The sequence below is a fragment of the Capricornis sumatraensis genome, chromosome 9, assembly GCF_032405125.1.
Source record: "Capricornis sumatraensis isolate serow.1 chromosome 9, serow.2, whole genome shotgun sequence".
Taxonomy (NCBI): domain Eukaryota; kingdom Metazoa; phylum Chordata; class Mammalia; order Artiodactyla; family Bovidae; genus Capricornis; species Capricornis sumatraensis.
Genome location: NC_091077.1, coordinates 15,485,099 through 15,509,726, shown reverse-complemented (window position 1 = coordinate 15,509,726; position 24,628 = coordinate 15,485,099). Strand labels below are relative to the sequence as shown.

The 24,628-nt window shown below is 46.3% G+C and overlaps 1 protein-coding gene and 1 non-coding gene across 3 annotated transcripts in view; both read right to left on the bottom strand.

Annotated features, from left to right (window-relative positions):
- Nucleotides 1-7,462, bottom strand: part of LDLR (low density lipoprotein receptor) — a 34,389-nt gene extending 26,927 nt beyond the window's left edge. For both annotated transcript variants that reach the window (XM_068981323.1, XM_068981324.1), the window contains exon 1: nt 7,328-7,462. In XM_068981323.1, the coding sequence (XP_068837424.1) occupies nt 7,328-7,394 (67 nt within the window). In that variant the 5' untranslated portion in view covers nt 7,395-7,462. The remainder of the gene's footprint in view (nt 1-7,327) is intronic.
- Nucleotides 7,463-11,261: 3,799 nt separating this feature from the next.
- On the bottom strand, nt 11,262-11,368 carry LOC138086748 (U6 spliceosomal RNA). The gene has a single exon (XR_011145444.1). It is a non-coding gene; the product is annotated as a U6 spliceosomal RNA (small nuclear RNA).
- Between the last annotated feature and the right edge of the window lie 13,260 nt (nt 11,369-24,628).

Below are 24,628 nucleotides of genomic sequence, written 5' to 3'. Positions count from 1 at the left end.
GAAAGTCAAGCCATAAAAATAAGAATGATCAAAGGCACTCTTTGAAGTATGGCTCCCTGTGTCCAACTGCTAATCATCAGCCTTGCCCTTAACGCTTGGCAATAAAAAAGAATGAAATACTGCCATTTGCAGCAACACGGATAAACCTGGAGATGATCATACTAAGTGAAGTAAGCCAGGTAGAGAAAGATGAATATTATACAGTAGCACTTATATGTGGAGTCTTTAAAAAAAAAGATACAAATGGACTGATTTAAAACAGAAATTAGACCCACAGACATAGAGAACAGATTATGGTTATCAAAGAGGAGAGAAGTGAGGGACAGATAAATTAGGAGATTGAGATGGACACATACACGTTACTATATATAAAATAGATAACCAACAAGGACCTACTATGTAGCACAGGGAACTATATACTCAATTGTCTTGTAATAACGTGTAAGGGAAAAGAAACTGAAAAAAAATCGGAATCACTGAAACGAACACAACATTGTAAATCAAATATACTTTACTGTATATATATATATATATATATATATATATATATATATGTTACTTCATATATAGAGATATAAAGGAAAAAAAGAAAACTTGCCCCCACTACATCATGATTTGAGATTTTTAGCTATAGTAGGAAGCCATCACAAATAACAAGATATTTTAAAATGTTATGTGTTTGATTTTTATCTCACCTTTTTAACATACCTGCTTTTCTGTATAATTATGGTTTTTAATGTACACCAGATGATAGCATAGGTATATGACAAATAATTATATTAATTATTATAATAATTAATCTGGATCTGGTAAAAAAAGATTTCACAACCTCAGATCCCAAAGCTCTGCAGTCCCTTCTGGTACAATGTCCCCACCTAACTCCCTCCTCTTTACTTGCCTAACAGTTCAGCTTCGAAGCTAACCTTCCCCGAAACTGTGTTTAGCAGCCCATGGGCTTCCCAGTGGCCCTGGTGGTAAAGAACCCACCTGCCAATGCAGGAGATGGTAAGAGTCACAGTTCAATCCCTGGGCCAGAAAGATCTCCTGGAGGAGGGCATGGCGACCAGCTCCAGAATTCTTGCCTGGAGAATCCCATGGACAGAGGAGGTTGGCAGGCTACAGTCCACGGGGTCGCAAAGAGTTGGACACAACTGGAAGTGGTTTAGCACGCACGCATACAAGAGCTCCTAAAACACCCATTTCTCACTCCTAACATACAAGATCGAAAGCATTTGTTTACCAAGTCCCCCAGCCTAGATTTAAATTCCTGGAGAGTAAGGAATGTCTTTTTCTTCCTTTCAGCGTGAAACCATCAGAGCCCAAGGCCTGAGTCAAAACAAGATTTGTTCAGCTGGTATGCCCCAATCAGAGACAGGTCCATCATATTACTGGGCAAAGATTTTGGAAAAGTGGAACTCTTCTAGTTTCATCTCTTCGGAGGGCAACAGGGCAGAATCTGTCAAATTTTAAAGTGCAAAGTCCCTGGGACCTAGAAGAATTATTAACACAGGTGTATAACAATGTCAAGTTCAAAAAGGTCCAAAGCTTTTTTTTTTCCCACTGAGCAGTGTGGTTTGTGGGATCTTAATTCCTCAACCAGGAATCAAGCTTCTGCCCGCTACAGTGGAAGCTCGGAGTCCTAACCACTGGACAGTCAGGGAATTCCCTGTCCAGTTTCTTTTGCTCAAGTACATACTATTCATGTGCTGTTCTAGCTCAGGCACAACTAACCGATAATGATAGAAACTGGGCTTTCCTGGCGGCTGAGGCGTAAAGAGTCTGCCTGCAATGCAGGAGACGCAGGTTTGATCCCTGGGTCGGGAAAATCCCCTGGAGAAGGAACTGGCAGCCCACTCCAGTATTCTTGCCTGGAGAATCTCATGGACAGAGGAGCCTGGTGGGTCCATGGGGTTGAAAAGAGTCAGCACAACTGAGTGACTAACACTTTCACTTTTCGCAATGACAGAAATCAGATTAGAGGTGCCTCTGGTCTGTGTCTGGCAGGTGAGTAAGCTGAAGAGAGCTGGGAACTTCCTCGGGGGAGAGAAGTCCTCTAGGTCCTAATGAGAGGTGGCTACACGGAAGTAGATGTCTATCACAACTCACTGAACTCTTATCTGCCGATTTTATAGTATGTCAATTGCACCTTTAATTCAAAATAAACAAATTCTGGGTCTTCAAAGCTCATTGTCCGGTGTTCCTACCCAGAGGAACAGTCAAGTGAGGTTAGGAGAGAGATGAGTGGAGGGGTGGAGGAGGCTATAGGTGATAAAGAGAGAAATACATACAAGGAGTGTTTAGAAGCATCAACAGAACTGGGTAACTGAACTTACAAAGAGACCAAGCTGGAGGTAACCCCAGTGGAGAGCTCAGGAGATTCAAATGAGCTGAGCTCTAGAATCTGCCGCTATCAGAAGACAGACTGATAATGCACCGCCCAGCTACTGATCCAGACAGGACATCGCCCTCTGAGGTGCCTCTGCAATATAGCCCACATCCACTGACTCACAGCTGAATTGTGATTATGCCTGAAAAAGGAAATGACTCACTTCTGGGTTCCCGCAATCAAAATTCCAGGACTCTCAGAAAAAAAGTTAAAAAAAAAAAGGAAGTTCAGGCAAGGGACATTCTCTACAGAGGAGGAGGATTCTGGAGGAGGAACTTCTGCCATCTGCTCTCCCAGCCAGGAGATGGCAGTTTCAATCATTGCTAATCCACTTTGCCCAAGGAACCATCTCACACGCAGAATGTGCTACTGGAAAGGCTAAAAATATTAAATCATTTTGAAAGTGCAAAAATGAAAGTGTTAGTCGCTCAGTCGTGTCCAACTCTTTTGCAACGCCATGAACTGTACCCCACCAGGCTCCTGTGTCCATGGGATTCTCCAGGCAAGAATACTGGAGGGGGTTGCCATTTCCTTCTCCAGGGGATCTTCCCAACCCAGGAATCAAACCCAGGTCTCCTGCATTGCAGCCAGATTCTTTACCGTCTAAGCCACCAGGGAAGCCCTCCTGGAAAGGCTAGAAACATTAAACCATCTTAAAGCCCTTTAAATAGGGATAAAGAGGATCTTCTCTAGTGGTCCTCTGCACTCTGCACTCCCAATGCAGGGGCGCTGGGTCCGATCCCTGACTGGGGAACTAACATCCCACATTCTGCAATGAAGCCCACAAACTAGAGGGCCCCCACCTCGCAACAAAGATCCAGCACAGCCAAAAATAAAAATTACAATATTAACAAAAGTAAGAGAGGGAAAGAACAACAACCTCCTTCCCTGGACACCAACGAGCCCTCCCCTGGGCAACAGTTAATCAAATATTTTCTTGTCATAGATGGCTGAAGACCTTACCAACAAGAAGAGCCTACTACTACATATTTCTCCCTGAGCAGCTGTTCATCCAGCTGGCCATCAGCTGTAACGTCTGAATGAAAAGTGAATGGATTTCACCATTACCAACAGCAGTCAGCTAGGAAATGTCTCGTGGCCTTGCTCATATGGCCGAGGATAAATGACGGTGAGGACCCAGGAGAGCACCTCAAGATAGGTGTCCCAGCAGTGGGCAACCCCGACCTGACCAAGGAGTCAGAACTAGTCCTACTTCAAACACCACAGCCCAAAGAAACAAACAGCTCTTTCTTATTTCCTCCCAGTTCCACAAGCAAGGTTTGGGTTTTGTATGTCAGTTTCAGTTGAATTTCAGCAAAAGCAAACCAGAGCACCACATCCCATAACTCCTCATACTGGGGATGGCTAAAATTACATAAGCAACATCCCTCTCCCCCGCAAAAACAGAAAACAATCGAAACTCTAGCCCGTAGACCTCTCCTGTCACGGGCGAGGAATCAGGAACAAGGTTATCGAAACAGAAAAGGAGAATATACATTTCTGCTTTTTCGCCAGCACACATATGAGGTGGTAAATGCTTTCAAGGTTTTCCTTCCGCGGATACTGAAGATAGTGGTTGTTCAGGAAAACCAAAATAATACATGGAGGGAATTCCCTGGTGGTCCTGAGGTTAGGGCTCAGTGAATGGCACCCCACTCCAGTACTCTTGCCTGGCAAATCCCATGGATGGAGGAGCCTGGTAGGCTGCAGTCCATGGGGTCACTGAGGGTCGGACACGACTGAGCGACTTCACTTTCACTGTTCACTTTCATAATTGAAGGAAATGGCAACCCACTCCAGTGTTCTTGCCTGGAGAATCCCAGAGACGGGGGAGCCTGGTGGGCTGCTGTCTATGGAGTCACACAGAGTCGGACACCACTGAAGTGACTTAGCAGTAGCAGCAGCTTTCACTGCCAGGGCCTGGGAACTAAGATCCTACAAGATGAGAGGCATGGACCAAAAAAAAAATAAAAAATAAAAAAATAAATACTTGGAATCACTTTCTTGAAAAAGAAATGGCCTGGGTCTTCCCTGGCAGTCCAGTTGTTGGGACCTCGCTTTCCAGTGCAAGGGATGTGGGTTCAATCCCTAGTTGGGAAGCTAAGATCCCACAGACCTCAGAGCCAAAAAAACCAAAACATAAAACAGAAGCAACATCATAACAAATTCAATAAAGACTTTCAAAAAGAGATGTTCCACACCAAAAAAATCTTAATAAAAGAAAAAAATGGCTGAAGCTAAGAGTCTTACCAGAAAATGAATGAAAAATCCTTTTACCCGTGCTCTTTCCCACAAGAGGGACCACCAAGGTATTTTCCCTGGAGGTGATCTCCGTGGTAGTTTTGTCGTCTGCTCCTTTGAGGGGTAGCCAGTTTCTATCACTCTTCACTGCTGACTACTTGCATGGTGTCTTAGCAACACATGGTTACTTGCTAGACAGCGGAGCAGATTGTGGATGCTGTTAACATACTGAATGTGGAATGTGAAAGGCAATCAAAGCACTGAGCAAAAAAGGCATCTGGAATTGGGTCTTATTAGGGCAGGAACCCTACAGATATGAGCGGAATGCCCTAGAAAGACAGAATGAGGCAGATATTTCTCTTAAAGGTTTGCAGTCTCAGAAACATTCTCCCTATCTTTAGTGAGTGTTGCCCTGAAAGATAAATATGCCTGACAATGACCAGTGAATCCCCCTGGGGCTTGTTGTTAAAGCAGTTGTTCAATGACTAAATTGTGTCCAACTCTTCCTGATCTCATGGATTGCAGCATGCCAGGATCCTCTGTTCTCTGCTATCTCCCAGAATTTGCTCAGATTCATGTCTCTTGAGTCAGTGGTGCTATCTAACCATCTTATCCTCTGTTAAAGCAGACACAACTTAGTAGGAACACTCTACTTTCTGAATTTGGGTGTGTCCCTGGCATATCTGATACCCCTCACCCAACTGTCAATTAATTGACTTTGATTTGGCTAAAGGAAAGCAAGCAATTAAGATTCCAATTACTACCATTCCCAAAATAAACAGACAAGAAATTCCCGCCCCTCGGGGCAAACTGGAGTAGCCAGGGCTGCTACAGATGTCTATCATGAAGTTAATGCCAGAGTAGATACTTAGTGGAATACACAGTAGAATACTGGAGTGGGTTGCCATGTCCTTTTCCAGGGATCTTCTGGACTCAGGGATTGAACCCAGGTCTCCCACACTGCAGGCAGATATTTAATAGCTGCCCACTCACTCTCAGGAGTTTGGGGAACACACCCGGACTCAGAGCCTCCTTGAGAACCAAAATACATCAGATCCTCAAGCTGCCCAGTGAAAAAGGAAACTGAAGCAACATATCTTGCTTAATGAAACTTCACTGCCGTTAATATCCTCTTAAAGAAGGAGTGGATCTCTGTGTGAAATACAGGCTCATCAACTGTCTCTTTTCCAAGCCACCATCCCTCTGCTTCACACAACCCAATGGCTGAATTATTACAATAACCCTCTGCCATGTGGCTGAAATCCTCCTTCCTTTCCTCCCAGAGGAAACTGCGATGTGTGTGTCACAGGTACTGATTCCAAGAGTTCAAAGTTCTCTGCTCAAAGAAACCCCTCCCCCCCATTAAAAAAAAAGCTTCCTGCATCCTGTTCATGGGACAATTCCAATACTTTTCTAGGCCCAGCTGGTTGTTAAGTTGGAAAAGGACCATTTCTTTATTATCCAGGGCGAGGTCAAATGTCTCCCTCAGCCACTGGATAACAGGATATTGCACCAACTAGCCTCTTGCAGCAGCAGCAGCAGCCTCTTGCTCAAATCTAAAATTCAAACCCCCTAAAATGAAAGGTTGTCATGTTGTCATGAGAGCAGCTCAACTGAACTCATTTTAGCGCCTATGAACAAACAAGGCAACCCCAAAGGGTTCCATTCGGTCCCCAACTCTCGGTCCCTGCCCAGGCACGGATGAAAGTCTCCATTAAGTGTCCTTCACGTCCGATCCGGGAAGGACTAGAGTTTCTGGGCAACGTTTCAGACTGGGAAGGAACTGAGGCCTTGAAGGTGGCCTGGGGGTCACGTCTGCGAACTGGTCCCAGTCGGGCGGGGTCAGAGAAGCTCCCGAGGACAAAGTGGGTACGAAGGCATCATTGCAGATAGAGGAGGAAACAGGCATTGGCCGAGCGGGGCTCAAGCGCTCAGCGGGCACCTCATCTATGCTTGCAGAGTTTCTCCAGGGGCCCGGGACTTGTCGCATCATTTGTGACGGGAGCCCTGAAGGACTAGCCTTCGACATCCTCACGGAGATGTAGGTGAGGCGCGTGGCGTGCGCCAGCTCCACCCCGCCCCGCCCGGGCCTCAGCAACCACCGCCTCCCATTGGCCAAGGGGTGTGGCTCGAGGCTCGCCTGTTCGAATGGCGCCCAATGGGAGCTCGGGGGAGGGCCCACAGGGCTGAAGGCGGGGCTGGAGGAGGAGGCTAAGGGCGGAAGCTTGGTGCAGGTTAGACGAGTCCCGCTCCGCTTCCAGAGGCAGCAGCGCCGTTGGGAAGCACAAAGCCAACTTGACCGCCGCCGTAACCCCTGAGGGTGAGACGATGTGGAGGACCGCCCGTAGCGCCTCCAGGCTGAGCAGCCGGTTTTCGGGTCCGTCTCACCCCTGGAATAACTCTGGGAGTACCTCCTCCTAAAGCGTACCAGGCTCTAAGAAAAGGGGAGTGGTCCCCCATTGTGGGGATACTTGTAGGGAAAGCCGCGTCGCGTTTCCCTCCCAGACCCCTCAGACACCTATCCCCAGAACCCTTTTCCCAGTCCAGCCATTGGGGAAGGACTTTGTGTCATTTTCCCACGTCTTCCATGGATTGAATGATTTTTCATTTTCTCTCCCGCCGGCCCCCCAAAATACCAAGGGGCTCCCCAAATTCAGGAGTTCACCCCTATCCCGCGCGGGCTTCCGGAGCCAGCCTCACCTGCAGCCTCCCCCGCAGCGATGAGCAGGGCGATGGCCCAGCGCAGTCCCCAGCCCGCGAGCCTCATGATCCCAGCCTCCGCTTGTCACGTCCCGGCCCAGGCCGCTGTCCGCTGGCAGTGACCGCTCTGGCAATCCGGGCTTCGCGCGGCCAGGACGCGACTGCACGCGGGTCCCCAGTCATATGCAGCATTTCTATGTGAGGTTTCCCGGAGAGGGAGGAGTTTGCAGTGGGGTGATTTTCAAATATCTTCACCTCACTGTGGGAGGAGGAGTTTGGAGAGGAGGAGTTACAAACGGCCGATGTGACATGGGCTCCTTAACCCATGAAGCCCTGATTCAGATTCCAGTTCTTTCCAAAGCTGGTCCCGGACAGGCTACAGGGTTTGTCGCAGAAAGAGCTGAGCCGCCCCCATGCCCACCCTCAAAATGAAATCCCGCATCTCCTTTAAATTTCTCTCAAATTTTAATTGTTATGTTCCCTTTGGTGCCCAAAGAAGATTCGATCTGCCCTTCCAAATCGTCTAATTGGCTAATGACATCTCCCCTCTGACTCAAAACCAAAAACTAGAGATGTTGGAAACTTAACCTCCACCACTTTTCTCTACTTGCCTAGGAATTGTTTATAGATTTTAACTGTTTCATCATATATAGTTTTAGAGGGTTCTTCCAAATTTCCCCATAAAACTGTTATCAGTGATGCATTTAAATAAAATCATCAGAAAAGTACTGGCAAAGACTGATTTTGTTTTGTGGGATCCAGCACTTGGATGAATTATGGGCCAAAACATCTCTGAAATCAACTGACCTCATACATGGGGTCTGGACATAAATATTGATTTATCTTATTCAGAGAAAGGGTTGAACAAACAGAGTGGCCATGGCCACTTCCTCTCCCCAAAGCCAAATCAAAACAAACTAGAGATTTCAGAGCTGAACCTGAATGCCGAAACCACCAAGAGCTGATGGTGAACAGCTTTTAAGAATCAGGGTGTCTCTTTGGTGGAGATTGATGAACTTGCCAGGGTCCCTTGCCAAAAAGCCCTCCTACAAAGGGTCTGGCAGTTTGGGAGGGTTCTCTCTGGAAGGAGCAGAGTTCTCTGAGGTTTTACAGTCTGAGGTTGGCAGGCGTACTACCCTCTCAGCAGGCTTTGGGAGAAACCCAGGAGAGAAGGCAGAAGAGGCAGAGAGGAGATAATTGAACTCTCAGAAAGAAAAACAGTGATTAATCCAGGAGAAGAAATTTACAGTGTCTGGCAGTATAGAGCCCCAGCTTGTGAATCATACAGAATTTGGGCGAGTCCCTTAGCTTTGCCAATTAAAAAAATGGGACACTGGGACTTCCCTCATGGTCAAGTGGTTAGGATGCCATGTTTTCACTGAAGAGGGAGTGGGTTCCATACCTGGTCAGGGAAGTGAGATCCCATAAGCCTCAAGGCAGCGGATGAGAGGGCAGGGTGGGGGAAGGAGGTAAAAACCAGGGAGAAAGTAATGCCTACTTCCCTTGGCAGGTTCAGTGTCAGGGTCAAAATGAAATCATGAATAATCTTACCTGCAGAAATTGACAAGGATGGGCAAGTTCTGGGAGTTGCAACATTTATGAATGTGTCACCCTCCATTCCATTCCTTATAACATATAACATATGCTCCTTTTTTTCCCCCCTCAAAGTCAGGAGCACTAGGTTTGATTTCTCTTCTGAAAACTTACGAGACCTCACAGACTCAGTTTCTGTTGCAAGCCCAGCTTTCTCTGATCCATCTGGTGGTAGGTGGCTTGTTCTGCTCAACAGCCCTGGAAAGGGTTACCAGGAAGAGACTGTCTTCCAGAGAGGACTCAGCTTACTTAACATGTGTTCAGAGCTAGTTGTATGGAGATATAGGGACAGGCCTGGAAAAGGGCTACAAAAACCCTGAAAAGAACATTCCTGGAGGGCTCAAGCCTGGGCAAGAATTCTGGGACAGTTTTACCCAGGTCTCCCTTTAATCTGTCTGCAGAAATTTCAAGGTCCTTTGTGTTCCTGCCACAAAAGCATATATTGCCCCGAGGATGGAGTCACGCTGTTTAAATTTCTCTACTTCTTGGAGCCTTCATATGCTCTTCTGTAACTTACTCAGGGTTCTTGTGAGGATTAAGTAAATTTATATATATATATATGCTGCTAAGTCGCTTCAGTCGTATTCGACTCTGTGGGACCCCATGGACTGCAGCCCACCAGGCTCCACCGTCCCTAGGATTCTCCAGTCAAGAACACTGGAGTGGGTTGCCATTGCCTTCTCCAATGCATGAAAATGAAAAGTGAAAGTGAAGTCTCTCAGTCGTGTATGACTGCTCGAGACCCCATGGACTGCAGCCTACCAGGCTCCTCTGTCCATGGGATTTTCCAGACGAGGGTACTGGAGTGGGTTGCCAATGCCTTATATATATATATATATATAATGATTATATAAAATGATTACTTATATAAATAATTATATATAGCACTGTTGTGTGTTTTATTTATTTTTACTTTTGACTCTACTGGGTCTTTTGCTATGCCTGGACTTTCTCCAGTTGCAGCAAACAGGAGCTGCTCCTTGTTGCAGTGCTCAGACTTTTTTTAAAAAATTAATTTATCTTTTTATTGAAGGATAATTGCTGTACAGAATTTTGTTGTTTTCTGTCAAACCTCAGCATGAATCAGCCATGCTACTGCCGCTAAGTCGCTTCAGTCGTGTCCAACTCTGTGCGACCCCATAGACGACAGCCCACCAGGCTCCCCCATCCCTGGGATTCTCTAGGCAAGAATACTGGAGTGGGTTGCCATTTCCTTCTCCAAAGCATGAAAGTGAAAAGTGAAAGTGAAGTTGCTCAGTCGTGTCCGACTATTCACGACTCCATGGACTGCAGCCTACCAGGCTCCTCCGTCCATGGGGTTTTCCCCACTGGAGTGGGGTCCCATTGCCTTCTCCAAATGAATCAGCCATAGGTATACACATATCCCCTCCCTTTTGAACCTCCCTCCCATCTCCTTCCCCATCCCACCCCTCTAGGTTGATAAAGAATCCCTGTTTGAGTTTCCTCAGCCATACAGCAAATTCCCATTGGCTGTCTATTTTACATATGGTAATCTAAGTTCCCACATTACTCTTTCCATACATCTCACCCTCTGCTCCCCTCTCCCCACGTCCATAAGTCTATTCTCTATGTCTGTTTCTCCATTGCTGCCCTGTAAATAAATTCTTTAGTACCATTTTTCTAGATTCTGTATATATGCGTTAGAATACAATATTTATCTTTTGTCTTTCTGACTTACTTCACTCTGTATAATAGGTTCTAGGTTCATCCACCTCATTAGAATGGACTCAAATCCATTCCTTTTTAAGGCTGAGTAATATTCCATTGTGCATATGTACCACAACTTCTTTATCCATTCATCTGTTGATGGGCATCTAGGTTGCTTCCATGTTCTGGCTATTGTAAGCAGTGCTGCAATGAACAATGGAATACATGTCTCTTTTTCAGTTTTGGTTTCCTCAGGGTATATGCCTAGGAGTGGGACTACTGGGTCATATTGTGGTTTTATTCCTAGTTTTTTAAGGAATCTCCATACCTTCTTCCATAGTGGCTGTATCAATTTACACCCCCACCAACAGTGTAAGTGTGTTCCCTTTTCTCCACACCCTCTCCAGCATTTATTGTTTGCAGACTTTTTGATGATGGCCATTCTGATCAGTGTGAGGTGATATATCATTGTAGTTTTGATTTGCATTTCTCTAATAATGAGTGATGTTGAGCATCTTTTCAGCAAGAAGACATCTGTATGTCTTCTTTGGATAAATGTCTGTTTAGGTCTTTTTCCCACTTTTTGCTTGGGTTGTTTGTTTTTCTGGTATTGAGTTGTATGAGCTGCTTGTATATTTTGGGAATTAATCCTTTGTCAATTGTTTCATTTGCTAAAAATATGGAATGCTTCACGAATTTGCCCGTCATCCTTGCGCAGGGGCCATGCTAATCTTCTCTGTATCGGTCCAGTTTTAGTATATGTGCTGCCGGAGCAAGCACATGCTCGGAGTTTTTCGGCGGCTTCTCCTGCTGCAGAGCACGGGCTCTAGGCAAGTCAGCTTCAGGAGCTGCGGCATGTGGGCTCCGTAGTTGCAGCTCCTGGGCACGATAGCGTGGGCTTCAGTAGCTGTGGCACACGGGCTCCATGTGTGTGGCACAGTAGTTGCTCCCCATGGCATGTGGAATATTCTGAGACCAGGGATCAAACCCATGTCCCCAGCATTGGCAGGCAGATTCCCATCCACTGTGCCATGAGGGAAGTTCTAAAGGATTATATATACAATGATTTTATATATAAATGATTATATATATGTGTCACGCATATGTCTCAGTTCAGTTCAGTTCCGTCGCTCAGTCGTGTAAAACTCTTTGTGACCCCATGGACTGCAGCACGCCAGGCCTCCCTGTCCATCAGCAACTCCCGGAGTTTCCTCACACTCATGTCTACTGAGTCGTTATTGCCATCCAACCATCTCATATATATATGTATATATATATATGCAACTGGGGGCTTCCCAGGTAGCTTTAGTGGCAGTGAACCCACTTGCCAGTGCAGGAGACATAAGAGACACAGGTTCAATCCCAGGGTCAGGAAGATCCCTTGAAGAAGGGCATGGCAACCCACTTCAGTTTTCTTGCCTGGAGAACCCTGTGGACAGAGGAGCCTGGCCGGCCTCAGTCCATGGGGCTGCAGAGTTGGACACATAGTGGAGCCGTGCTTGTTTGGCACATAATGACCATAGTGCGTTGGTTCCTTGGTTTAGTTTTGCCTGTCTTTGCAATGACATCTTCTGTTTTTCATCACTCTTCTCTTTAGGGGAAACTTTCTTCCTCACAGGCACTTAAAAACAAACCTTCCATGGAATCCACTTCATCTAAAAGTCCCTAGGCTTACAAAATCGTCTAAACCCAAGGCACGTGTTTTCCTCGTTCTGATGCCCTTTATCCAGGTTTCCACCTCTCTAAGTCACCAGGAGGCTCAGACCAAAATTGGTCTCCACCCAAAAGACCTTGGTCTTTTGGCTAAGGTGAGTCTTCATAGCTGCCTTTGAAACAGAACTCAGCAGTCAGAGAGGGCGAGTAACCACAGGTGCCTTGGTGCCTCCCAATGGGTGCGTTTAGAGACCAGACTTGACGCTGTAGCCATCCGTTTATCTCCATAAGATGCCTATAAGCCATGTGAGGGCAGAGACAATATTATATAGTTAGTATCTCTAGTGCCTAGCAGTCAGTCAGTTCAGTCGCTCAGTGGTGTCTGACTCTTTGCGACCCCATGACCTGCAGCACGCCAGGCCTCCTTGTCCATCACCAACTCCCGGAGTCCACCCAAACCCATGTCCATTGAGTCGGTGATGCCATCCAACCATCTCATCCTCTGTTGTCCCCTTCTCCTCCTGCCCTCAATCTTTCCCAGCATCAGGGTCTTTTCCAATGAGTCAGCTCTTTGCATGAGGTGGCCAAAGTACTGGAGTTTCAGCTTCAACATCAGTCCCTCCAATGAACACCCAGGACTGATCTCCTTTAGGATGGATGGGTTGGATCTCCTTGCTGTCCAAGGGACTCTCAAGAGTCTTCTCCAACACCACTGTTTGAAAGCATCAATTCTTTGGCGCTCAGCTTTCTTTATAGTCCAACTCTCACATCCATACATGTAGTAAGGGCTAAATAGATAAGTGAAAATAAGTGATATTATTTTTGATGTGCCTGCCAACAGCATTATAGATGCCCTGCTTCTGAATTCCGCTGTTGTTCTTGTTCAGTTGCTCAGTCATTGTCTGACTCTCTGCGATCCCATGGACTGCAGCACGCCAGGCTTGCCTGTCCTTCACCATCTCCCGGAGCTTCCTCAAACTCACATCCACTGAGTCAGTGATGCCATCCAACCATCTTGTCCTCTGTCGTCCCCTTCTCCTCCTGCATTCTATCTTTCCCAGCATCAGGGTCTTTTCCAGTGAGTCAGCTCTTCAAATCAGATGACCAGAGTATTGGAGCTTTAGTTTCAGCATCAGTCTTATGAATATTCAGGGTTGATTTCCTTTAGGATTGACTGGTTTGATGGGATTTTGATCATTCATAACTCAAATTTGTCCTGGCCCGCCACTCCTTTCTTTCAAGAAGAACCACAGACTTGAAAGCAAACTCATATTGAGAACATGGCAAAAGCCCCGGATCCGTAGTTGGGGAGGTTCAGAATTAACTGTGACACCACCTCATCATCAAGGACTGCAGGAGAGAGAACAGGGCAGGATGTGTGTATCAGTTCAGTTCAGTCACCCACTGTTTCCACCGTTTCCCCATCTTTTTCCATGAAGTGATGGGACCAGATGCCATCATCTTCATTTTCTGAATGTTGAGCTTTAGGCCAACTTTTTCACTCTCCTCTTTCACTTTCATCAAGAGGCTTTTTAGTTCCTCTTCACTTTCTGCCATAAGGGTGGTGTCATCTGCATATCTGAGGTTATTGATATTTCTCCCTGCAATCTTGATTCCAGCTTGTGCTTCTTCCAGCCCAGTGTTTCTCATAATGTACTCTGCATAGAAGTTAAATAAGCAGGGTGACAATATACAGCCTTGACGTACTGCTTTTCCTATTTGGAACCAGTCTGTTGTTCCCTGTCCAGTTTTAACTGTTACTTCCTGATCTGCGTATAGGTTTCTCAAGAGGCAGGTCAGGTGGTCTGATATTCCCATCTCTTTCAGAATTTTCCACAGTTTATTGTGGTCCACACAGTCAAAGGCTTTGGCATAGTCAATAAAGCAGAAATAGATGTTTTTCTGGAACTCTCTTGCTTTTTCCATGATCCAGCGGATGTTGGCAATTTGATCTCAGGTTCCTTTGCTTTTTCTAAAACCGGCTTGAACATCAGGGAGTTTCCAGTTCATGTATTGCTGAAGCCTGGCTTGGAGAATTTTGGGCATTTCTTTACTAGCGTGTGAGATGAGTGCAATTGTGCGATAGTTTGAGCATTCTTTGGCATTGCCTTTCTTTGGGATTGGAATGAAAATTGACCTTTTCCAGTCCTGTGGCCACTGCTGAGTTTTCCAAATTTGCTGGCATATTGAGTGCAACACTTTCACAGCATCATCTTTCAGGATTTGAAATAGCTCAACTGGAATTCCATCACCTCCACTAGCTTTGTTCATAGTGATGCTTTCTAAGGCCCACTTGACTTCACATTCCAGGATGTCTTATCCAAACCCATAGACTGTGCAACACAGTGATCCCTAATATCAACTATGGACTCTGGGTGATGTAGACACGTCAATGCAGGTTTATCAGTGGTGCCAGATACACCATTCTGGTGGGGATGGGGAGAGCAGGGGAGGCTGGTAGGCCAGGCATTTATGGGGAAGGGCTGTTGGAAGATAGTGATTATAGACTTGCCACAAAACTTCAGTTTGTAAAAAATTTGTAGTGTCTGCAAAGCACGATAAGTTGAAGCATAGTGGATGTCCCTGGTGGTCCAGTGGCTAAGACTTCATGCTCCCAATGCAGGGGATCTGGGTTCCATCCCTCGTCAGGGAACTAGATCCCACGTTCTGCAACTAAGATCTGGGGCAGTCAAATAACTAAATAAATATTAAAAAATAAATGAAGCATAATAAAATGAGGCATGCCTGTATTGCTTATTACTTGTGTGATTAAGAAAAAAGTGAAATAAACCAGTCACGACAAATGCTGTAAGATTCCACCTTCAGGAGGTCTCTGTGAAAGTGAAAGTCATTCAGTTGTGTCTAACTCTTTGCGACCCCAAGAACTATACTGTCCATAGAATTCTCCAGGCCAGAATACTGGATTGGGTAGCCTTTCCCTTCTCCAGAGGATCTTCCCAACCCAGGGATCAAACCCAGGTCTCCTGCATTGCAGGCAGATTCTTTACCAGCTGAGCCACCAGGGAAGCCCTCAGGAGGTCTCTAGAAGGAGTCAAATTTCTATAGAGGAGAAAGTAAGATGATGGTTTCTAGGGGCTGAAGGAGGGGGACTGGGGAGTTATTTTTTAGTAGGGAGACAACTGAAGTCGGGGAAGATGGAAATACTTTGGAGATGCATGGTGGCGCTGGTTGAAAATGTGCATGCATGTGATGTGCCTGAATGGTGCACTTAAAATGATGAAGATGGGAAATTTTATGTGTCTTTTTTTTTTTTTAATCTTTTGGCAGCACTGCAGAGTAGGTGGAATCTTAACTCCCCAATCACAGATCAAACCCACATTCCCTGAACCTGCATTAACCACTGGACCACCAAGGAAGTCCCCGTTGTGTGTCTTTTGCCGTGCTTAAATATTTAAAAAGAAAGAAAAAAAATAGGAAGAACGGAAGGAGGGAGGGAAAAAAGGGAGGAAGGGGAAAAGAAAAGAAAGAAGAAAAGAAATAAAAAAGAGATAAAGAAAGAAGGAAAGAAAGGGGGGATGGAAGGAAGAGAAAGAAAAAAGAAAGAAAGAGGGAAGAAACTTGCCAAAAGCTGCTGCAAGCCACATGTGTAACCTTGGCTCCCTTAGCCTCTGACGTCAGCCACGGCCTGAGTCAATGTCAAGGGCAGCACAGCCTCTCAGATCTTTCAGGCCACTCTCTCCCCACTGCCAGGAATCTATGAGAATTCAGGAAGAAACAACCCATCAGAAATCCCTACAGAAGCCTGCTCTTCCAGTTCAGCATCTTAGGATGCACAGCCACCCTGCTGCCCTGCCCTGAATCTGGGCTCTGTCCTCCTCAGCTGCATAGATGGCAAATGTTCGTCTTGGGTCAGGGGGAGACGTTACCTGAGTACAGGTGCTCTGGCCACAGTGAGCTGCCTGCAAATAGAGCATTCTCCTTTTGCATCTTTCCTTTTTACTTAAAAATTTAATTAATTAATACTTATGCTAAAATGCACATAATATATAAAATGTACTATACTAACCATCTGAAAGGTGCAGTTTAGAGAGTTCCCTGGAGCTCCGGTGGTTAAGCAGAGAAGGCAATGGCAAGCCACTCCAGTACTCTTGCCTGGAAAATCCCACTGTTGGAGGAGCCTGGTAGGCTGCAGTCCATGGAGTCCTGAGGGTCAGACACGACTGAGCAACTTCACTTTCACTTTTCTCTTTCATACATTGGAGAAGGAAATGGCGACCCACTCCAGTTTTCTTGCCTGGAGAATCCCAGGGACGGGGGAACCTGGTGGGCTGCCATCTATGGGGTCGCACAGAGTCGGCACGACTGCAGCCAGTGGTTAAGACTCTGCACTTTCACTGCAGGAGATGTGGGTTTGATCCCTGGTTGGAAAACTAAGATTCCACACGTGGGGAAAAAAAAAAAGGAAATGTGCATTTCAGTGACATTAAGTACATTCACATTGTTGTCCAACCATCACCACCATCCATCTCCAAGACCCTTTCATCTTGCAAAACTGAAACTCTGTCCCCACTAAATACCAACTCCCCATCCTCATCATTCAGCTTCCTGTCTCTATGAAATTGACTCCTTTAGGGACCTAATAGGAACTTTACAGATGGCTCAGTGGTAAAGAATCCGACTGCCAATGCAAGAGATGCAAGAGACGCAGATTCGATCCTTGGGTTGGGAAGATCTGCTGGAGAAGGAAATGGCAACCCACTCCAGTATTCTTGCCTGGAACATTCCAAGGACAGAGGAGCCTGGCAGGTTTTACAGTCCATGGGGTTGCAAAGAGTCGGACGTGACTGAACGCACACACACACACACACATACACCTAATATAAGTGGAGGCATCCAGTATAGGTCTTTTTGTGACTGGTTTATTTCAGTGAGCATGGTAACCTCAGGGTTCATCCATACTGTAGCATGTGTCTGAACTGCCTTCCTTTTAAGGCTGAATGATATTGCTTGGTATACATACACCACATTTTGTTCATTCATCCACTGATGGACACTTGGGTTGCCTTTTATGGCTGTGGTGAATCATGTTACTATGAACATGGGTGTGAAAATCTCTTTTGAGTCCCTACTTTCAATTCTTTTGGGTGTATATATATCTAGAAGTCAGTTGCTGGATTATATCTATTTTTAATTGATTGAGGAATCTCCATGCTATTTTCCACAGCAGCTGCACCGTTTTACATTTCTTTCCTTTTATTTATAGAATCTCAATCCTGTTTCAGGCTATAATGTGCCCAGTTAAAATTATTTCCCAGAATCCCTTGCTGCTAGTGGTAGTCCCAAGACCAATGAAGTAGGTGGACATTTCTGCCCTGGTGAAAATACAATTTTATTTTCTTCTATCATGTTTTGATCATATTTTAATTCAATTTTTATTTTATTTGGAAACTTTAGTTGTTTTGGCTGTGGAGCATGTGGGATCTTAATTCCCTGACCAGGGATGAACCCACACCCCTTGCTTTGGAAACACATAATCTCAAAGACTGGACTACCAGGGAAATCCTAAAATTCAATACTTTAAAAAAAAAAGTTTATTTATTTATTTTTTGGCTGAGTTGGGACTTCGTTGCTGCTCAGGCATTCGAGATCTCATTGTGGCATGCGGAATCTTTTAGTTTTGGTGTAGTGGAACTAGTTCCCTGACCAGGGATCAAACTCCTGCCCTTTGCATTGGGAGCATGGCATCTTAGCCACAGCACCACCAGAGAAGTCTGGAAATTCATTGCTCTTTTACAGTATGCAGCTGAAGTTGATGCTAACTGATATAAACTGATCCAAGTAAAAATACCACCTGCCTTCCAGGGACCATTTTTTTTTAAAGATTTACTCATTTGTTCATTCATGATTTATTTATGTTATTTTTGGTGGCGCTGGGCCTTCGTTGCTGTGCACGAGCTCTCTCTAGGCTGGGTAAGCAGGGGCTACTCTTCATTGAGGTGCTCGCGCTTCTCATTGCCTCGGTTTCTCTTCTTGTGGCTCTGAGGCTCTATAGCACTGGCTCCGTAGTTGTGGTGCATGGAGTTAGTTATTCCAAGGCATGTGGGATCTTTCTGGACCAGGGATTGAACCCATGTCCCCTTCTTAGCAGGTGGATTCTTTACCACTGAGCCACCAGGGAAGCCCAGGGACCTTCTGACCAAGTGTTTTACCCTTGCCTTGATTTTGTGGGTTGTGGGTGGAGAACCACCCGTTCTGAGCACAAACCTCAGTTTCGCCACTTCCTGGGTGACCTTGATTGATCTCCTCAGGCATCAAACAGATGTGAGGATGATTGTTGCTTATTGAGATTAGTACCTGCATCACAGGAGGAAATGGCATTAGCTGCTATTGTTCCTGACCAAGGTTCTTCACCATATCCAATCAGTAGAAATTAAAAGTGTTAGTCATGGGTTGTCATTCTCTTTTCCAGGGGTTTTTTATGACTCAGGAACTGAACCCAGGTTTCCTGCATTGCAGGCAGATTCTTTACCATCTGAACCATCAGGGAAGCCCAGAAATTGACTAGAGGCCAGAAAAGAAACTCAGACAAGGATTCACTGTGGCCCCTGCTGCAGCTGGGGGGAGTGAGAACAAGTAACAGGCTCCGTTGCTTGTTCTTTATATGGGGTGAGGCTAGACGTGTGTCCAGGGGTTGGGTCAGAAGGATGGCTTAGGTGTTTTGCCCACCCCTCTGGGGGTTTTGAGTACAGAGGGCATTCACAGTACCCTGGTTTTGACCTCAACACCCTGTTTTTCAAGGAGTGTTTATTTTTGGCTGTCTCTGTTATGATGTTTAATGACTTTTCAGTATCTTCCAGGTAAATCTTAGCAGGTATCACCAATGCCTCATTGTTGTGCCCTTTCATTTCCACCAAAAACATGGAAATGATACCTGTACATGTATTAATACCTTTGTATCCCTAATGATTTCTGTAAAAGAAATTCCTGAGGAAAGGGTCTAAACATATTTAGGTCATTTTGTCAAATTGCTTTTTAATTTTTTTGCCACGCTGTATGACGTATGGGCTCTTAGTTCCCTGACCAGGGATTGAACCCACGCCCCTGCTGTGGAAGCGTGGAGTCTTAACAAGTGAACTGTCAGGGAAGCTCCTCAAATTGTTTTTTAGAAAGCCACATCCAGGCACCTGTCATAGTCTGAGCACAAGTTGGAAAAAAATTCCAGACACAGAGTGTTTCGGAAAAGAGTGAGTTTATGAAAAATAAAGAGCAGAGATAAGGGTGGGGTGCTTATCTTTCAGGGCAATCTCCTGAAAGACCAGGAAGAGGTGAGACTTTTCATGGGTTAGGAGCCAATTTTGATAGCCTCAAGACAAAGAAAATTCCTGCTGGAAGAGTGGCATTAGGTGATTGGTTAGGGTGGGTATTTTTACCTCGTATGGGGTCAGCGAGCTCTCTGGGATCAGGGGGGCTCTTGGCAGTGGTCACAATGGGTCTCAGTTGGTTCCGGAGAAGACCTTGGTTCTGGCGCCACATCAGTGGCCTTGGTACAAGGTTTCACACCTGTGACTGTGGTATGGACTCCACAGCCCAGACCAGGATATAAGGGGCCGCCTTTTTACCACCTTGCCAACATTCCGTTATCACTTAAAAATCTTTAATAATTTTCAAAGACCCTGATGCTGGGAAAGATTGAGGGCAGGAGGAGAAGGGGACGACAGAGGATGAGATGGTTGGATGGCATCAGCAACTCAATGAACATGGGTTTGGGTGAACTCTGGGAGCTGGTGATAGACAGGGAGGCCTGGCATGCCACCGTTCATGGGGTTGCAAAGAGTTGGACACGACTGAGCTACTGAACTGAACTGAAGCCAAACAAAAATAAAGATTTCATCATTGTTTTAATTTGCCTTTATTTGGTTTTAATTTGCCTTTACTTGGTGGTTGAAATAGTTATTCTTTTTTTCATGTATGTGCGTGCACACACAGTTGGTAGAAGTCTTTGAGACTCCAGGGACTGTAGCCCACTGTAGCTCAGGCACCTCTGTCCCTGGGACTTCCCAGGCAAGAATAATGGTTGTCATTTCCTCCTCCAGGGCATCTTCCCAACCTAGGGATCGAACCTGCGTCTCCTGCATCTCCTGCCTTGCTGAGCCACCAGGGAAGCTCTTTTCTCCCCCACATACACACATTCATATTTCTTTTTTGTCATTCTTCTGTGAGCCTTTTGAAGAAAAACAGCGAACAGAAAGCAAACAAGCTAGCATTTCTTTCTCATCCCCCTCCTGTTAGTTACTTATCAACAAGCTTTCACAGGTGTCTTGAGAATATGTTTTGGAAACAGACATTCCGAGGATTCTTGCAGGGAGGGCCTACATAATTCCTCCCCTAGATTGTCAACAAAAGGTGAGAAGGGGCAGGAAAGTGACATTTGAGATGAGGCTCAGAGGAAGGAGACTCGCCAGGTGAGATGTGACAGGAAGAGGGACACACATGTGCAAACACCTGTAAGTGTGCAGTGTGAAATTTCAGCGTGGCTGAGGCTTAGGAAGGTTTGCCAGGCTCAGATGATCAGAGCCCTGTGTGCGCTCAGGAGTTGGGGTTTAGAAGTCTCTGGCCATGTGGGAAAAACTCCTGGTGGGAAGTGAGGGTGGGGAAGCAGGGAGGGCCACACTGGTGCAGACCAGAGATGGCGGTGGTGGTGGATCAGGTAGAGGCCAAGGGCGGAGAAGAGGTGGGTGGACTGAATACACTTTGAGAGGAAGATGCGCTGACCTGGGGACGAGCAGGATGGAGGAGGCTGAGGGGAAGGGATGAGAGTGACTTAGATTTCCTGGGGCCATTGGAGCCACCTAAGAGATGGGGACACAGCAGCAGAATCAGGTGGGAACGTAATGAGCTGGGCTTTGGGCACCTTGTCAGTATTAATGCTCCAGAAGATACAAATGGCCTCAGTGAAGCAGAAATCTTTGCAACCATGACAAACTAGAAACCAACTATTCTGGTGAATTAAGCATTGGTGAGGAATCAAGAAATGGGACATGTGGGGACTTCCTTTGGCAGTCCAGTGGCTTAGACTCCACGCTTCCAATGCAGGGAGTGAAGGTTCGTTCCTTGGTCAGGGAATTAAGATCCTGCATGCTGCATCCTGTGACCCCAAAAAAACCCCAAAAAAACCAACAAACCTAAAAAAAAAACCCTAAAAACTAAAAAATAAATAAACAGCCATAAAAGGACATGTGTCTAGAAGCTCAGGACTTGGAGAAGCTCCCAACTCCCTCTTCTTGTCCCCTGCTTCCAGCTGTTCAAGATATAGTGTGTTTGGGGGTATATCCTGACAAATATATTTCTCTAAATGTCTATGTGGCAGTGACATGGCCCACAACAAATATATGCGATCCTGTGTATGTGCCCAGAAAAGGCATCTTGCTGGACATTTCATTATGCAGCTTGCTTTTCTAGCCTTAGCATTGTTCTACAGATCTTTCCATGTTAGCTTTCTGTTTTATTTTTGGCTGTGCTGGGTTTGTTCTTGCGAGAGGGCTTCTCTAGTTGAAGTGAGTGGGGGCTACTCTCTAGTTGCGATGCGGTGGCTCATTGCAGTGGCTTCTCATTGCTGTGGCTTCTGTTGTTGCAGAGCATGGGGACCTAGAATGGCACCCCACTCCAGTACTCTTGCCTGGAAACTCCCATGGAGAGGAGCCTGGTAGGCTGCAGTCCATGGGGTCGCTAAGAGTCAGACACGACTGAGCGACTTCCCTTTCACTTTTCACTTTCATGCATTGGAGAAGGAAATGGCAACCCACTCCAGTGTTCTTGCCTGGAGAATCCGAGGGACGGGGGAGCCTGGTGGGCTGCCGTCTCTGGGGTCGCAGAGTCGGACACGACTGAAGCGACTTAGCAGCAGCAGCAGCAGGGGCTCTAGAATTCGAGCTCAGTAGTTGTGGTGCACGGGCTTAGCTGCCCCACATCATGTGGAATCTTCCTGGACCAGGGATCAAACCTATGTCCCTGCATTGGCAGGCAGATTCTTAACTACTTGACCACCAGGAAAGTCCTTTCCATGTCAGCTTAATTAGACCCATGTCATGTGAAAAATTGTTTTAGGATGTTCCAGTTGCTATCACTGTGTAGAAAAACCATCATGGTACAGCTCAGTGGCTTGACATAACATTCAGTTTATTCTCTCTTGTGGTTTCTTTGCATCAGGAAAATGGGAAGGGCTCAGCCGGGTGGGCGCCCACAGCTGGGGGTTTGCCCCTCTTGTGGGCTTGGCATGGGCTTATTTGTGCTTTCTCACAACACGGTGGCTTCTAGGCATTTGGGCTGTTGCATGACAGATGAGGGCTTCAAGAGGGAGTATCCCAGCAAGCTGTGGTGCTTTGTATGACCCCTTCTTAGCAGGCAGAGTGTCACTTCTACTGCATTCCACTGCTTATCAGAGTCCCAAGCCAAAGTCAAGGGAAAAAGAACTAGATTCCATGTCCTTCCCCCTCCACCCCGCCCCAATACACTGTCTTGTCTAGTTCTCTTTAATTAATTTCTAGATCCAGTCACTCTCCTACATCAGGTTTTTTAAATTTAAGTATGCGGATAATACCACTTTAATGGCAGAAAGTGAAGAGGAACTAAAGAGCCTCTTGATGAAGGTGAAAGAGGAGAGTGAAAAATCTGGCTTAAAACTCAATATTCAAAAAATGAAGATCATGGCATCCAGTCCCATCACTTCATGGCAAATAGATGGGGAAAAGTGGAAACGTGAGACTATTTTCTTGGGCTCCAAAATCACTGCAGATGGTGAAATTAAAAGACTTTTAATTTCATCACTGCAGCCATGAAATTAAAAGACTTGCTCGTTGGAAGAAAATCTATGACAGACCTAGACAGTGTATTAAAAAGCAGAGATATCACTTTGCCAACAAAGGATCATAAAGTCAAAGCTATGGTTTTTCCAGTAGTCATGTATGGATGTGAGAGTTGGACCATAAAGAAGGCTGAGCGCTTAAGAATTGATGCTCTCAAACTGTGGTGCTAGAGGACTCCTGAAAATCACTTGGACTGCAAGGAGATCAAACAGTCAATTCTAAAGGAAATCAACCTTATTCACTGGAAGATTGTTGTTGAACCTCAAGCTCCATCTGTTGCAGAGTCAACTCTTTGGAAAAGACCCTGATGCTGGGAAAGATTGGGGGCAAGAGGAGAAGGAGGCAACAGAGGATGAGGTGGTTGGATGGATGGCATCACTGACTCAATGGACATGAGTTTGAGCAAACTCGGGGAGATACTGAAGGACAGGGAAGCCTGGTGTGCTGCAGTACACATGGTCGCAAAGTGTCAGACATGACTTGGCACCTGAACAACAACGGTAGTTGACTTACAATGTTGTTTCAGTGTACAGCAAAGTGACTCAGTTATACATACATGCTTATTATTCTTTTTCAGATTCTTTTCTTTTCTGACAAAACTGATTTATGGCTGTGCTTAGCCTTCTTTGCTGCTCACGGTCTTCCTCTGGCTTCAGTGAGCAGTGGCTCCTCTTCGTTGCACTGGGTGGGCTTCCCATTGCGGTGGCTTCCCATTACACAGGCTTCAGTAACTGTGGCTCACAGGCATAGTTGCCTTGCAGCATGTGGAATCCTCCCGGACCAGGGATCAAACCTGTCCATTGCATTGGCAGGTGGATTCTAATCCACTGTGCCACCAGGGAAGCCCCTAGATTCCAGGCCTTCACGATGTAGTTACCAGGTTCCAGAAGTGCATGTGGGGAGGGAGATAATGCGACCGTCTGTCACGTGATGCTCCGTATTTTTCCTGACTGCCTTTCCCCCAGTCCTGGCTGTGCCAGGGCACCCCAGGGACTCCCATCATGCCCTGACCATCTGGCATTCCAGTCCGAAGAACTTGCTTGTCTGTCTTGTTGGGGCCTGCCTGCCTGCTCCACTGAGGACACAAGACCTGTGTTCCATTCCTCAGTTCACCCTTTCCAGGGGCCATGCTACGCTGCCAGACCCAGGGCCTTTCCTCCAGATTCAGAGGTCCCAGTCTCCAAGGGTTCACGCCTGGGCCCCACAAACCTGGGCCCAAATCTGTGTGGCCTTCGGCAAGTGCCTCAACCTCTCTGAGCTTCACTTGTGTCCTCCGTGAAATGGGAAGGAAGGCCCCCACCCCACAGGATTGTTGGGATCAATGGGGGAGGAAGGCACTGGCCAGCAGGACACAGATAGAGCGGAAAGGACTGTCTGGATAGAAGCGTGCTGAAAGCACAGGCCAGTGGGGGTTGCAGGAGGGCAGTTAGCAGCTGTCACCAGGAGCGACAGGAGTTCAGGTTGGTGGAGGTCCCTGGTTCATGGCCAGCGTCCACACGAGGGCCAGCCAGGCTGGTTCCAGGACCTCAAGTCAAGGTCAGTGTGGGACAGCCAGGCCAGGGGC